This window comes from Capra hircus, chromosome 6, assembly GCF_001704415.2.
Source record: "Capra hircus breed San Clemente chromosome 6, ASM170441v1, whole genome shotgun sequence".
In the NCBI taxonomy this organism is placed as follows: Eukaryota; Metazoa; Chordata; class Mammalia; order Artiodactyla; family Bovidae; genus Capra; species Capra hircus.
Genome location: NC_030813.1, coordinates 68870840 through 68884100, shown reverse-complemented (window position 1 = coordinate 68884100; position 13261 = coordinate 68870840). Strand labels below are relative to the sequence as shown.

Below are 13261 nucleotides of genomic sequence, written 5' to 3'. Positions count from 1 at the left end.
TATTGATATTTCTCTTGGCAATCATTCCAGCTTGTGCTTCTTCTAGCCCAGCGTTTCTCATGATGTACTCTGCATATAAGTTAAATAAGCACGGTGACAATATACAGCCTTGGCGTACTTCTTTTCCTATTTGGAACCAGTCTGTTGTTGAATGTCCATAACTGTTGCTTCCTGACCTGCATACAGGTTTCTCAAGAGGCAGGTCAGGTGGTCTGGTATTCCCATCTCTTTCAGAATTTTCCACAGTTGATTGTGATCCACACAGTCAAAGGCTTTGGTATAGTCCATAAAGCAGAAATAATGTTTTTCTGGAACTCTATTGCTTTTTTGATGATCCAGACACTGGTGACAAGTGTTAATAATTTCTCAAGTATTCTTTCTGGAATTTCCATTAAAGCATAGATGTTGAAGGCAGGCTCTGGCCGCTCTGTCCCTTTGTGTCCCTCAGGTATATAGTTGTGCTGTGGACCAAGAGGGCTCAGTGTCTGCTGCTTGGATGGAGGACATTTCCAGTAATTGTTCTGTACACACGTTGGCTCAGTCACATGTTTTTACTTATTGTTGTATCTCGGACAAATTTTCACAGCCATACCTGTGGAGTAGGTTCTGTCTTATTTATTACTGTAATTATTTAACCAGTGAATTATTTCTTGGAGAAGGAAATGGCTACCTACTCCAGTATTCTTTCTTGAAGAATTCCCTAGACAGAGGAGCCTGGCAGGCTACAGTCCATGGAGTCACAAATAGTCGGACACGACTGAATGACTAACGCTAAATTATTTCTAACTTTTTTCAGTTAAAACCTTGCCAGGGAGGACCATTGCATGCTGACTGTTATTTCAGTATCCTTTTTCCATTTCTAATTTTGGTGGCTCATCGCTGCTCAGGAGCACGTTTGCCAAGTTCCCCTGGCAGCTAGGTGTGGCCACGTGGCTGGGAGATGTTCTGGCCCTCAAGATCATGAGAAAAAGCGATGTGTGTGACTCTCAGGGACTTTTTTGGAAGAGAAGGAGAAATCTCTCTCCTTCTTGTCTGTTTGCCCCTTGCACAGGTTCGATGATAGGGGGCTGGAGTGGCCACGTTGGTTCCTAAGATAGACTCTTGAGGATGACGAAGCAACAGGTTAAAAGGAGCCTGTGTCCCTGGCCCTGCAGAGCTGCCGTTTCAGACCTGCACTGCTTCCTCCCTGTGAACACTTACGTGAAAGAGAGAAACAAACTTCCATCTTGTTTTAAGCCAGGCCTGGATCATTTGGGGCCTGGATACAGGCTCCGTATCTTTTCTACCTGTGTGAGTATAGACGTGGAACAGATTGCAGGGCTGAAGGACATGCTCATGTAAAGGTTTGATTTACACTGTCTAATTGAGATTTGAGTGTCTGTCATCATCTCATGAAACATTCCCCATGATGTCTATGTCCTTTTATTGTACAGAGATCTGCATTTAACATAGAGAACTCTGAAATCTGTTAAGGTTGCACAAAAATTCATGTTACCAATGGAAAATGCTGGCATGTGAAGTAAGAGTTTGGTTCCAAGGGTCAATATTAGTAACATTCTGTATCCATAGGAAGGAGTTCCTAGGATGTGTATTTATAAAAGGACAGGGAGAATGGGGAAGTGGTTGCGGGTACCACTTAGGTAACCTCACTGAACAATAGCTCTGGAGAGTGCACACACCCATGTGTGGACCCATGTCCAAATGATCATGGATATGGAAGCAATTCACACACCCCTGACCATTCCCATCCACGCATCCACCCAACCATCCATCCCGCCACTTATTCATCCATTCATCCATTTACCCACCCAGCAGGACTGGGCCTGCCCTGTGCTAGTCACTTAGTACTGTACTTGCAGGATTAAGTAGGTTAAACGTAGTCTCTGCTACCATGGGACATGCAGTTTAGGGGTTGGACAGATATCAATGTTCATGCAAATGCCAACTGGCATAAATACTGTGAGGGAGACAGTATGCTATGAGTGGAGGGTGGAGGTTGTTGGGGAGGGGGATATGTCAATTTTGTGTTGCTACAGTAAAATAGTACCACAGATTTAGCAGCGTTTTTTATTTGGCCATGCTGTGTGGCATGTGGGATCTGAATTCCCAACCAGGGATCCAGCCAGGGCCCCCTGCAGTGGAAGCACAGAGTCTTGATGACTGGCCACCGGGGCAGTCCCTTAGCAGCTAAAAACGACAGTTTATTCTCTTGGAGCTCTGGAGGTCAGAAGTCCTAAAACCAAGGTGTTGGCAGGGCTGCACAGCTTCCAGAGGCTCTGGGAGAGCTCTTTCCATTGCCTAGGGCCTGTGTGCATTCCTTGGCTCAGGGTGCCGTGCATCCTCAAGGCCAGCAGCAGGGTAGCATCTTTAGGGCTCTCTCAGCCCTGCACGTGTCATCATGCCTTCTCGCTGACTGTGATACTCTTGCCTCCTCCTCGTGAGGACCCTTGAGGACACTGGGCCCACTCAGACCATCCAGGATAATCCCCCATCCCAAGCTTCTTAACTCAGTCACATCTGCAGAGTCCCTTTTGCCGCACTGGGCCATCGTTCCTGCGAGCGCTTTTCTGCAGTTGCGGTGCACGGGCTTCTCACTGCGGCGGCTTCGCTCGTTGCGGAGCACAGGCTCCAGGGTGCGCGGGCTTCAGCGGTTGTGGCACGTGCATTCCGTAGTTGCGGCTGCCAGGCTCTGGAGCACAGGCCCAGTAGTTGTGGCACACGAGCTTATTGGGTTTTGGGATCTTACCAGACCACGGATTCTTTACCAGTGAGCCACCAGGGACACCCCAGGTTTGTATTTAAAGAGAACAGTTTTGCTGCCGCGTTGACAGTGGGGTTAAGGCCAGCAAGGTGGATGTTGGATGCCGTTTAGCAGGCTGTTTAAATTCAGATGAGAAATGGTGGTGGCTTGGTCTCACTGGTGGCTGGAGGTTAAAGAGAAGCGAGAGGACTTGAGAGACTTAAGGAGAGGGAATCAGTCAGTACACTGTGATGAATGAGTGCTGAGTCGGGGACGGGATGTTGGGGCTGGCCCTGGGGTCTGTAGAAGGAGCTGGAGGGAAGGTAGCATCGTCATGGACTAAGTGGGGAAACACCAGGGAAAGACTGGATCTGGGGGGAAGGAGAAGTGAAAGCTAGGGCTTGGGGTGGAATGATTTTGAGGGTCTGTGAGACAAGCAAGTGGAAACGTGTATTCGTCCTACCTGAATGAGCTCAGAAGTGAGCTTCCAGGGATGAAGGTGGTGAAGAGTTGGAGGTGTTTGGCACATAGCTGCTGATTAAAGCCTGGTTATTATCTGGACCCTCCACAGAGAGCCACGGAGGGAGGGAGGAAGACCTCAGACAGTGGCTGGGGAAAGCTAGCAGCTGTGTGCACCGTCCAGAGTTGACTGTGTGTGGAGTGCATCAAGGGTGGCATCCAGAAGGGGCTATTTTGAGGAGAGATGGCAAGGAGAGAAAACAGAGACAGGTCTCAACATGTATTATGGAAAACTTCAAACACAGTGTATTTGTTTCCTCTTGCTGCTGTAACAAGTTACCATGACCTTAAGTGGCTTAAACAGTACAAATTTATTATAGCCTCAAGGTCAGAAGTCTGAGCTGAGTTTCCCTGAGCCAAAATGAAGGCAGTACAGTGCTGTGTTCTTCCTGGAAGTTCTAGTGGAAACTACTTCCTTGTCTTTTAAGCTTCTAGAGGCTGCTTGGTTCTTTGGCTCCTGGCCCCTTCCTCCACCTACAGTCAGCAAAGGCATGACTTACATATCATATCACTCTCATTGGGTGTCCTGCTCTGTCTCCGCCTTTTAAGGATGCTTGTGATTACATTGTGCTCAGCTGGATAGTCCAGGACAATCCCCCTGTTTATGGTCAACTGATTAGCAAATCAGTTCTTCTGCAATCTAAGTTTCCCTCTGCCATGTAAGGTGATGTCATCCCAAGTTTTGGGAGTCATCACAAGTTTTGCCCATGTCATCACAAGAGGACATGGGCATCTTTGGGAGACCATTACCCTGCCCATAATATCTGTAAAAGTATAAACGAGATGGTATAACAAGCCCCACGTACCCACGCTCAGCTTCAACAGCTGAGTTTTATCCCCACCTCCCACTTCTCCCCACTGGATTATTTGAAACAACTCTTAGAAATCATCTGATTCATTTGTAAATGTTTCAGAACAGATAGTTGTTTAAAGTAGTTTAGCTGTGAAGAGAAGGTGAGAAAGGATGGGGAGTGGGGAGGTGTGGGAAGATGTGTGTATATATTTTCACATGAGAGACACGTAGGCATGTTCAGTTCAGCAGGGCAGGATCTAATAGTGCAGGAGCGATTGACCTTGGACGAGAGCGAGATCTCCGTCATTGACAGGGAGGCATGTAGGTTTGAAGGGTTCAGTTCAGTCCAGTCGCTCAGTTGTGTCCGACCCTTTGTGACCCCATGAACTGCAGCATGCCAGGCCTCTCTGTCCATCACCAACTCTCGGAGTTCACTCAAACCCATGGCCATTGAGTCGGTGATGCCATCCAACCATCTCATCCTCTGTCATCCCCTTCTCCTCCTGCCCTCAATCTTTCCCAGTATCAGGGTCTTTTCAAATGAGTCAGCTCTTCACATCAGGTGGCCAAAATATTGGAGTTTCAGCTTCAACATCAGTCCTTCCAGTGAACACCCAGGACTGATCTCCTTTAGGATGGACTGATTGGATCTCCTTGCAGTCCAAAGGACTCTCAAGAGTCTTCTCCAACACCACAAAAGCATCAATTCTTCGGCACTGAGCTTTCTTTATAGTCCAACTCTCACATCCATATATGACCACTGGAAAAACCATAACCTTGACTAGACAGACCTTTGTTGACAAAGTAATGTCTCTGCTTTTTAATATGCTATCTAGGTTGGTCATAACTTTCCTCCCAAGGAGTAAGCGTCTTTTAATTTCATGGCTGCAGTCGCCACCTGCAGTGATTTTTGGAGCCCCCAAAAATAAAATCAGCCACTATTTCCACTGTTTCCCCATCTATTTCCCATGAAGTGATGGGACCAGATGCCATGATCTTCATTTTCTAAATGTTGAGCCTTAAGCCAACTTTTTCACTCTCTTCACTTTCTGCCATAAGGGTGGTGTCATCTGCATATCGGAGGTCATTGATATTTCTCCCAGCAATCTTGATTCCAGCTTGTGCTTCTTCTAGCCCAGCGTTTCTCATGATGTACTCTGCATATAAGTTAAATAAGCAGGGTGACAATATACACCCTTGACGTACTCTTTTTCCTATTTGGAATCAGTCTGTTGTTCCATGTCCAGTTCTAACTGTTGCTTCCTGACCTGCATATAGGTTTCTCAAGAGGCAGATCAGGTGGTCTGGTATTCCCTTCTCTTTCAGAATTTTCCACAGTTGATTGTGATCTACACAGTCAAAGGCTTTGGCATAGTCAATAAGGCAGAAATAGATGTTTTTCTGGGAATGTGTAATTAAAGATCCTCTCTGCTCATTTTATTTTGTTATTTTTGCTGTTGAGTGGGAGGCCAGTGAGAAGGGCAAAGGAGTTTAAGAGTTTTGAGGAACTTGGAGAAGGCTGGAAATAGTCACTGTGGAGTGGAGAATGAGCATGTTAGAAAAACGCTGTTGGAATGTGGGCATGTTGAGAGCTGCCTGAATTTGTTGAGTTCAATCGAGTGCAGTCAGCTTGGGAGTGTGACTTCTCCCCTCTAATGTTGCTCATCTGTCTGGGTTTAGAGAAGGTGGATAGTTTGGTCCCCTCTGGGTTGACTTTTTGCCAAGTAGTGTAAGCAAAGGATGGCAGGGTGGTGGGGGATGGGGGGGGGTCCTGTTTATGAGAGCCATTGAAATCGTGATCCATGGACTCTAAGCTGGATGAGAAAGGAGAGGAGTGAGGGGTTCCAGCCAGTCTCTGTGTGGCTGTAATGGGATGAGCCGGCAGGCAGAGCCCAGCCTACCTGGGTTTAGGTGGTGACCAGATCCAGGCTGTGTCTTTGGGAGTGGGTAGCTGGAGTGGAGTGGAATAAAAGGTAGCTGCAAAAGAGGACACCAACACTGAGAGAGCAGATGTGGGAGGCTGCTGCCATGTGGGTCCTGAAACCACCCAGCATGATTGCAGGAGACGGGTTGTCAAGGTAGGTCTCCAGGGATGGGGAGTTAGGCAAGATGAGGAGAAAGGAAGGGGTTTGTACAGTGCCGGGAGGCATGGGCTGCAGGGGGCAGATTTTTTAAAATTATGTATTTATTTCCACAGGCTTTCTCTCGTTGCAGTGAGCAGGGGCTACTCTCGAGTTGCGGTGCAGGGGCTTCTCATTGCGGTGGCTTCTCTTGTTGCAGAGCGTGGGTTCTGGGACATGTGGGCTTCAGCAGTTGCAGCACGTGGGCTCAGAAGTTGTGGCACGTGGGCTCTAGGGTGCACGGACTCAGTTGCAGGCACAGGCTTAGTTGCTCCATGGCACGTGGGATCTTCGTGGATCAGAGATTGAACTCATGTCCCCTCTATTGGCAGGCAGATTCTTAACCAGTGGGCCACCAGGGAAGTCTGAGGGTAGCTGTTCTGACAAAAGGGTGATGCTGCAGTGATCTGGAAGCAGCCCAGGGTATCAGACCTCCCTTTTGAGCCTTCCAGACCTCCTGTGAGAGGTTGAGCAGGCCTGACCTGAGGCGTGGCCAGGAAGTGTGGATCTCAGGTTTCATGAAGACCCCGTTAGCTCCCTTCCCTCTTCCTGAGCTGTGCTGTGGTGCCTCCTCCCCCGCTGCCTCTTGTCCAGGGTATCCTCTCAAGCACCACCGTCCCCCATCCCCTGCTGCCAGTCACTGTAGTCAGCCTGAGTCACAACCAGCACTGCCCCCTCTACCCCCGCCAGCTCCCTCTTTGGTGGGAAAGTATTAAGATAGATAGAAAAAAGCAGACTCCATTCAAGAATTCCCAAATAGCAGAAGTCATGGATTGAATAAATGGTTGCCTCATAAAGATTTAATGAGATCTGTCTCCATGTGCTCTACTTTTATATCTGACATTCCTCCTGGGCACTAAGCCATATTTCCTAACGTTGCTTTAGAAATGGCCGTGGGTATATTTAATACACATTATTTACATCAATTTATGATTGAGATGTAGCTTTATTGGAAAATATTCGTGATTTTTTTCAATACCATGAAATCCTGCTTTAATGAAGTATTATTTTATGAATTCAGCCTGTATATGGAGTCACATCATTGTGAAGGCAACGAACCAATCCCTACCCCCCAACTGGACACCCCACTATTAAAAGATAGTGAAACTGTTGTGCACACAAATGGCCACTGAATGTAAAGTCTCCGGTGATGGGTAAAGGACTTTAGATTGGCGGAACAGTATAATGGACCTAGAAGACAAGTGGAAACAAAGGATAAATAAGGGGATGGATTGTACGATTTCTGCTGAGGTTCTGTTTGCTCAGAATTGAGTTGTTCTGCATTTAATGTTTGCTTGTTGACACGTGACCATCTTGACAGGTTCTTAGCCTGCCTTTTGGCCATTTCTTTCTGTGATAGGAGATTCTAATTATACGAATCCAGAATAAGTAGCAGCAGCAGATTTATTTTTTATAAAGCCTAACAGTCTCTTTTTAAAATGCCTGTCTCCCAGATCTTTGAGAATCTGTGAGCTATAGGTCTTCTGTGATAGCCCGAGGATTTGAGGAGCATAGAATGATGTAGAGCTGTAGGTAACCGTGGGGCCTGGTCCTCCCCACCCCCAGATTACTCACCTGGTTGGACTGAACTTTGGTCACTTTTCTTAATCCTGGTATCCAGGCCTCGGGAGAAAATGATCATCAGTGAGGTATTGCCAGTGACCTCTTGGCCCTTAGCAGGGCTCAGGAAATGGTTTTATTCAGTAGGATTGCTCTGCATAGTATTTGGTTAAGGCTGTGAAATCCCAAGTCTGACTCCAGGGTTCAAGCCTAAGCTCTGCCACTTATTGACTGTGGTTCTTGGACAGATTCTCAACCATTCGAAGCCTTAAGTTCCTAACTGTTAAATGGGGATTATAATAGTAAGTACTTACCTGATGCTGAAGCTCCAATACGTTGGCCACCTGATGCGAAGAGCTGACTCACTGGATCCTGGGAAGACCTGATGCTGGGAAAGACTGAAGGCGGGAGGAGAAGGGGCGGCAGAGGATGAGATGGTTGGATAGCATCACTAACTCAGTGGACATGAGTGTGAGCCAACTGCAGAAGAGAGTGAAGGAGACTTGTATGCTACAGTCTATGGGGTTGCAAAGAGTTGGACGTGACTGAGCGACTGAACAATAACAATTTACCTGCTAGGAATGTTGTGAGAATAAATAGTGCAGTTCCTGGCACACAGTGGGAGTATCCAGTAACTTACTATCCTCACGCTGGAGTGTTGAACTTGAGTATGCATGGCTTACGATTTGATACACTTGGGAACAGTTAGGTTTTAAATGTTTTAAATCTGTGTCTCCATTATTTATAATGTTTCCTTGGACATTTTGCTTTCTCAATAAGGCCTTCCCTGACCGCCCTATTTAAAGCTGCAACAATCTACCCTTCACACCTCCTCACTCCATGCCTTCCCTCCTCCCCCTACTCCCTGGAGTCCCTACCCTCATTTCCAGCTTTGTTTTTCTCCACTGCACTTACTGCATTCTGATGTACTGTCCAGCATACTTGCTTTTTCTTTCAGACTGCCTTTGTCCACTGTTCTGTTGTCAGAGCCTAGAACAGTGCCTGGCATGTGGTGGGTGCACAGTAGATAAATCTTTATCAGAAAAACACCATGACTTTGACATTGGTGGTATGATTCTATACACCACTGAGTAGCATAAAAGCTACTCCAGGTATCTGAGCTTAGAACATTTTATTTGGAAGTTCTGAGTGGCAGTTTGCTCGTTACCTGTCCTAAACCTCCTTTCCTAATGGAAGGTCATTGAAGCCGGGTAGAACAGATTTGAGGGACGATGAAGTCGGGTGAGGACAGGAATAGGCTGACCTCATTACCTCATCTACGGTTTACTTCCGACACCTGTTTTCAGCATGATCATCTCCAGACTCTGTGGCCACCAGGGGAAATGTTGGTCTCAATAGCGGGCTCTCTCAAGTATCCTTTTGCTTTCTTGTCTGTTTTACACGCAACAGAACTTTTGCTGTTTTTCTCTTTCAGGGCACCAATGCCTCTGCTCTGGAAAAAGACATTGGTCCAGAGCAGTTTCCAATCAATGAACACTACTTCGGATTGGTCAACGTAAGTATTTTGAAATGTACTGTCTTAATCAGGTGTTTTAGCATTCTTGAGGCAATGTCACTGCCATTTTCATCATTACCAAGTTTTAAATAATCATTCATACTCCTTGGTTACCATAGGTGGCAAATACCAGAGTAGGGGATATTTAGTCCAATTTTTGGAAGTATGAGTTGCCCCAGAAGAGGAGGTTTAATTAGTGCTTTATTAGGTCAGATTCTCATTTTCCCCCCCTGTGCTTTAAAGGATTTCCTTTGCACACTAACTTTCAGAGCAATATTATTAGCCTTTGTAGCAAAATCTGCTTTTGTGTGTCCTCCCTTTACCATCTGAATGGGCTCGTCAGATGGTATACATCAGCTCAACCAGAGCTCATCACCAGTGGTTACTTCGTGGCATAATTTGGTATCTGAAGCATGGGTTGGAAGTCGGGGGGAGACTGGGGCCAGTTTATCTCTAAATCCCTTGGCCTCATTTCACTTGTGCTCAGCAATGGTCCCCTTGTATATAGCCAGACTTGTTCGGCACTGTGTCCTGGATAAGTTCATGATAGCTGGGTAGTAAGGCAATATTACCCACCACCCTCATGAGCTTTCTTCTCCAGCTGATCCTTTCTCTCTGGGGTGGAGGATTTAAATAACATCAGCTGCTACCTCACTAGCACCAGGTTTTTTGGAATAACTGCTCTGAGCATGGTCTGCCAGAACTCAGGTGTCATAGGTCATAGTCTCTACTGAGTGTTCTGAGTGAATGCCGCTGGGGACTAATGGAGTGGACATTGTCTCTGAAGTAGTACAGACCTAATCCAGAGTCTGCCTGTGCTGCTCCCTAGCTGTGTGATCTTGGGCAAGTCACTTGCCCTCTCTGAGCTTCCATTTCCCCTTCTGTGAAATGGATCACAGTGGTTTCTACACCTTGGCTTATAGTGAAGGATCCATGAGAGCTCCTACTGAAGGTCCTGACATGAGGCTGAGGCACACAGTGACGCTCGGTAAATGTTAGTTCCTTTTCTTTCCCAGGAGTTGTTCACTGGTCCAGGGACCAAGTGTTACTAAAGGGTGTCTGGCTAAAGGTGAGGTACTGAGTAAAGAAAAGAATGGGAGGAGGAGGCTAAAGTACTGACATATAGGGCACTGTGTTGATGGAGTACTGACTTATAATTTTAATGCAGCTTTTTAGGCATTGTGCAAAGGCCTCTTGCTTAAGCTCTATGAGGATAGTTATTTAAGTTGAGGGAGTTCTGCCTTGGCCAGGGAAAAGATGGATGCAGACTGTGGAGGAATAAAGAACTAAAGCCATCTCCTAGCCTGTGGAAGCATTGTGAGATCTAAACCTAATAACAGTTTTGTACATGTTCACTTCGAATGGTAGTTCATGAAAGTTACAGCTTCTCTTTAAAAAGGGGTTTGTCTCATCACGTAATTGTGTCAAAGTAGATTAAAATGTATAAAAATAGGAAGTGTTCTATCTTAGCATACGAAGAAATGTCACGTTAAGGATGGCCGTGCATCTGCCTCACTCTTGGGCAGATGACACACAAGCCAACAACCAGGCTTGAGAAGGTGTTCATGTTCCATTTTAATCTTACACAGCATTTTCTAATCTGCTATTAATCTTCTAATTGTCCTAGATGGTTTCCCTCTTTATTTTAGCACATATGAACAACTCTAAAATGAACGTCTCCGCTATGTGTTCTCCCATAGAACTGGTTGTCCAGTCAGTTGAAAACCAGTGAGACGATGACTTTTTGCCTTGTTAAATCATAACCGTGGCTTTTGAGAAGTGCAACATGTTACTCTGCGGGTCCTGCTACGGTGGCAGGAGACCAGGACCTATGTGGTATTGTATTGAGACAGTGGCTACTTTGGCAGAAACGAGATTGCTTTGGAGAAAGTGAGGCGAGTAGTCTGAAGCCTGTGGCAGGAGTGCCAAACCCTTGAAAGAGAGAAAGTTAAAACAAGTCCCCACTCAGTTAAGGCTGTTTCAGCTGAGCAAGCGGTTCCTAGTAGCTGGATTTCTTTCTGATTGGGGTTTTTATTGTCCCTGTCATAGGAGTTTTGATGTGTTGCAGTGTGACGTCTTTTGTGTCGCCAGCTGCTTTTCTATGTCTCCATATCATGTTGATTTTTTTTTTTCTTCACCCTCTCTTTTGAGCACCAGAAAGTCTCATTAGATTTTTAAAAACCAAGGCCGAGTGTTCCTTATCATTTTATAGAGACTTTTATAGCCTAGCGAGCTCTCCAGCTTGTGTATACTAGGATTCATTTCTCTGGTGATCAGATAGTCACTGGTGTTCTGCATGGCTTACTGGTCTACCACGGCATGCAGCCCGTGACACAGGGGATCTGGGCCAGTTCACACCAGGGCGGCCCCTCCCTCTCCTCGCTGGTCCAGAGAACCCTGATTTAAATCGGCCCTCTTGTCCTTTGGCAGTTCGGAAACACATGCTACTGTAACTCCGTTCTTCAAGCCCTGTACTTCTGCCGGCCATTCCGGGAGAATGTGCTGGCATACAAGGCCCAGCAAAAAAAGAAAGAGAACTTGTTGACATGCCTGGCAGACCTTTTCCACAGCATCGCCACGCAGAAGAAGAAGGTCGGCGTGATCCCACCAAAGAAGTTCATTTCGAGGCTGAGAAAAGAAAATGGTGAGTAACATGGAGACGAATGTGTTTCAGATCTGAGATAAGGAGAATCAACAGGTCTGTGTAACCTCAAAATGAATCCCCCCCCCCTTTTTTTAAATGGGAAAATAATATGGCCAACTACTCAAATATCAGTTTTTAAATACAAGATAGTTCTTCTTTTCCACCCAGTATATAAAGCAAAATTGGGTTAAAAAATATACTTAAAAATTCTGATTGGAACTTCCCTAGTGGTTCAGTGGTTAAGACTCCACACTTGCAGTGCAGGGGCTGTGGGTTCCATCTCTGGTCAGGGAATTAAGATCCCACATGCCACATGGCCAAAAAAATAAAAGTAATTTATCCTTCCAAAATGGAATGATCTTTTTATTTGCTCCACATTCAGAGGACTTTTTTCTGGGTAGGATCATTATAAGAGGAAAAATTGCCCAAGGCAGGACAATGACTGGAATAAATAGGTTGATGTAGTAATTGAATAAAATAGTACTGTCTTATAAACTTGTCATAAGAGATTAAACTAAATGCACATTATCTAATTAGAGCCTCTGCTATTTTAAAAATAATACCTCTGGTTTTTATATGTCTAAAAGAGTTGAAGGATAGCAAATTGATGTTTTTCTATAATAAAAATGTCCTGCTGTCACTTGATTTTCTTCCTTTTTTTCCCCCTCTATCTGGTTTTTTTGGGGAGACATGGTGCATGGGTAAATTTTATGACTATAGAAATATTTGATATGGCAACTTGTGTTTAGCCTAGATTTCAGCCGTATTGCAGCAGACTTGCACAGATAATCAGATGTTTGTTTTTTAAAGTCTCATTCAATTTGATTGCTGTCTTTTGAAGTTGTTGTAGTTTATACAGAGCAGAATAAAAAATAATCTGAGAAGGAAGCAGAACCCTCCCAAGTCTCCCTTGTGAACATGATTAATAATGAAGTTTCACAGCTGTATTCATCTCTTGATTGTTTGTCCTTATGGCAGGGAGCAGCAGCGGGCTGCTGGAATCTTCTGTATTTGGTTTCAGAATGCTATCAGATAGATACATTCTTGTATATATATCTCTCGTCTCCCTTATGTGTTTCGTTTAAGCTGCTTCTGGGCTGGTCCAGAGTTTAATATGATCTTTGGGAAGAGACCCTGTCATTCTGGATAGATTACAAAGTGAATAATTGATCATTGGTGGTCATATCATATTAAATATTGATATTTTATCAGGGAGCTTGTCAAGTATTTCCTGTTCTTTTTCTTTTTTTGTAGAGCAAATACAAATGTTTGTAGCTTTATATATTTATGATGACTTTACAGAGGGAGATTGGGAAAATTTAGTTCTCGGTGTTAAAAAGTAGAAGTGAACAAAAAGTTTTTTAAAAAA

The 13261-nt window shown here is 45.2% G+C and overlaps 1 protein-coding gene across 2 annotated transcripts in view; it reads left to right on the top strand.

Annotated features, from left to right (window-relative positions):
• The window catches only part of USP46 (ubiquitin specific peptidase 46), a 74573-nt gene that overhangs the window by 18429 nt on the left and 42883 nt on the right, over nucleotides 1-13261 (top strand). For both annotated transcript variants that reach the window (XM_018049455.1, XM_018049454.1), the window contains exons 2-3: nucleotides 9168-9248; nucleotides 11679-11892. In XM_018049455.1, the coding sequence (XP_017904944.1) occupies nucleotides 9168-9248; nucleotides 11679-11892 (295 nt within the window). The remainder of the gene's footprint in view (nucleotides 1-9167; nucleotides 9249-11678; nucleotides 11893-13261) is intronic.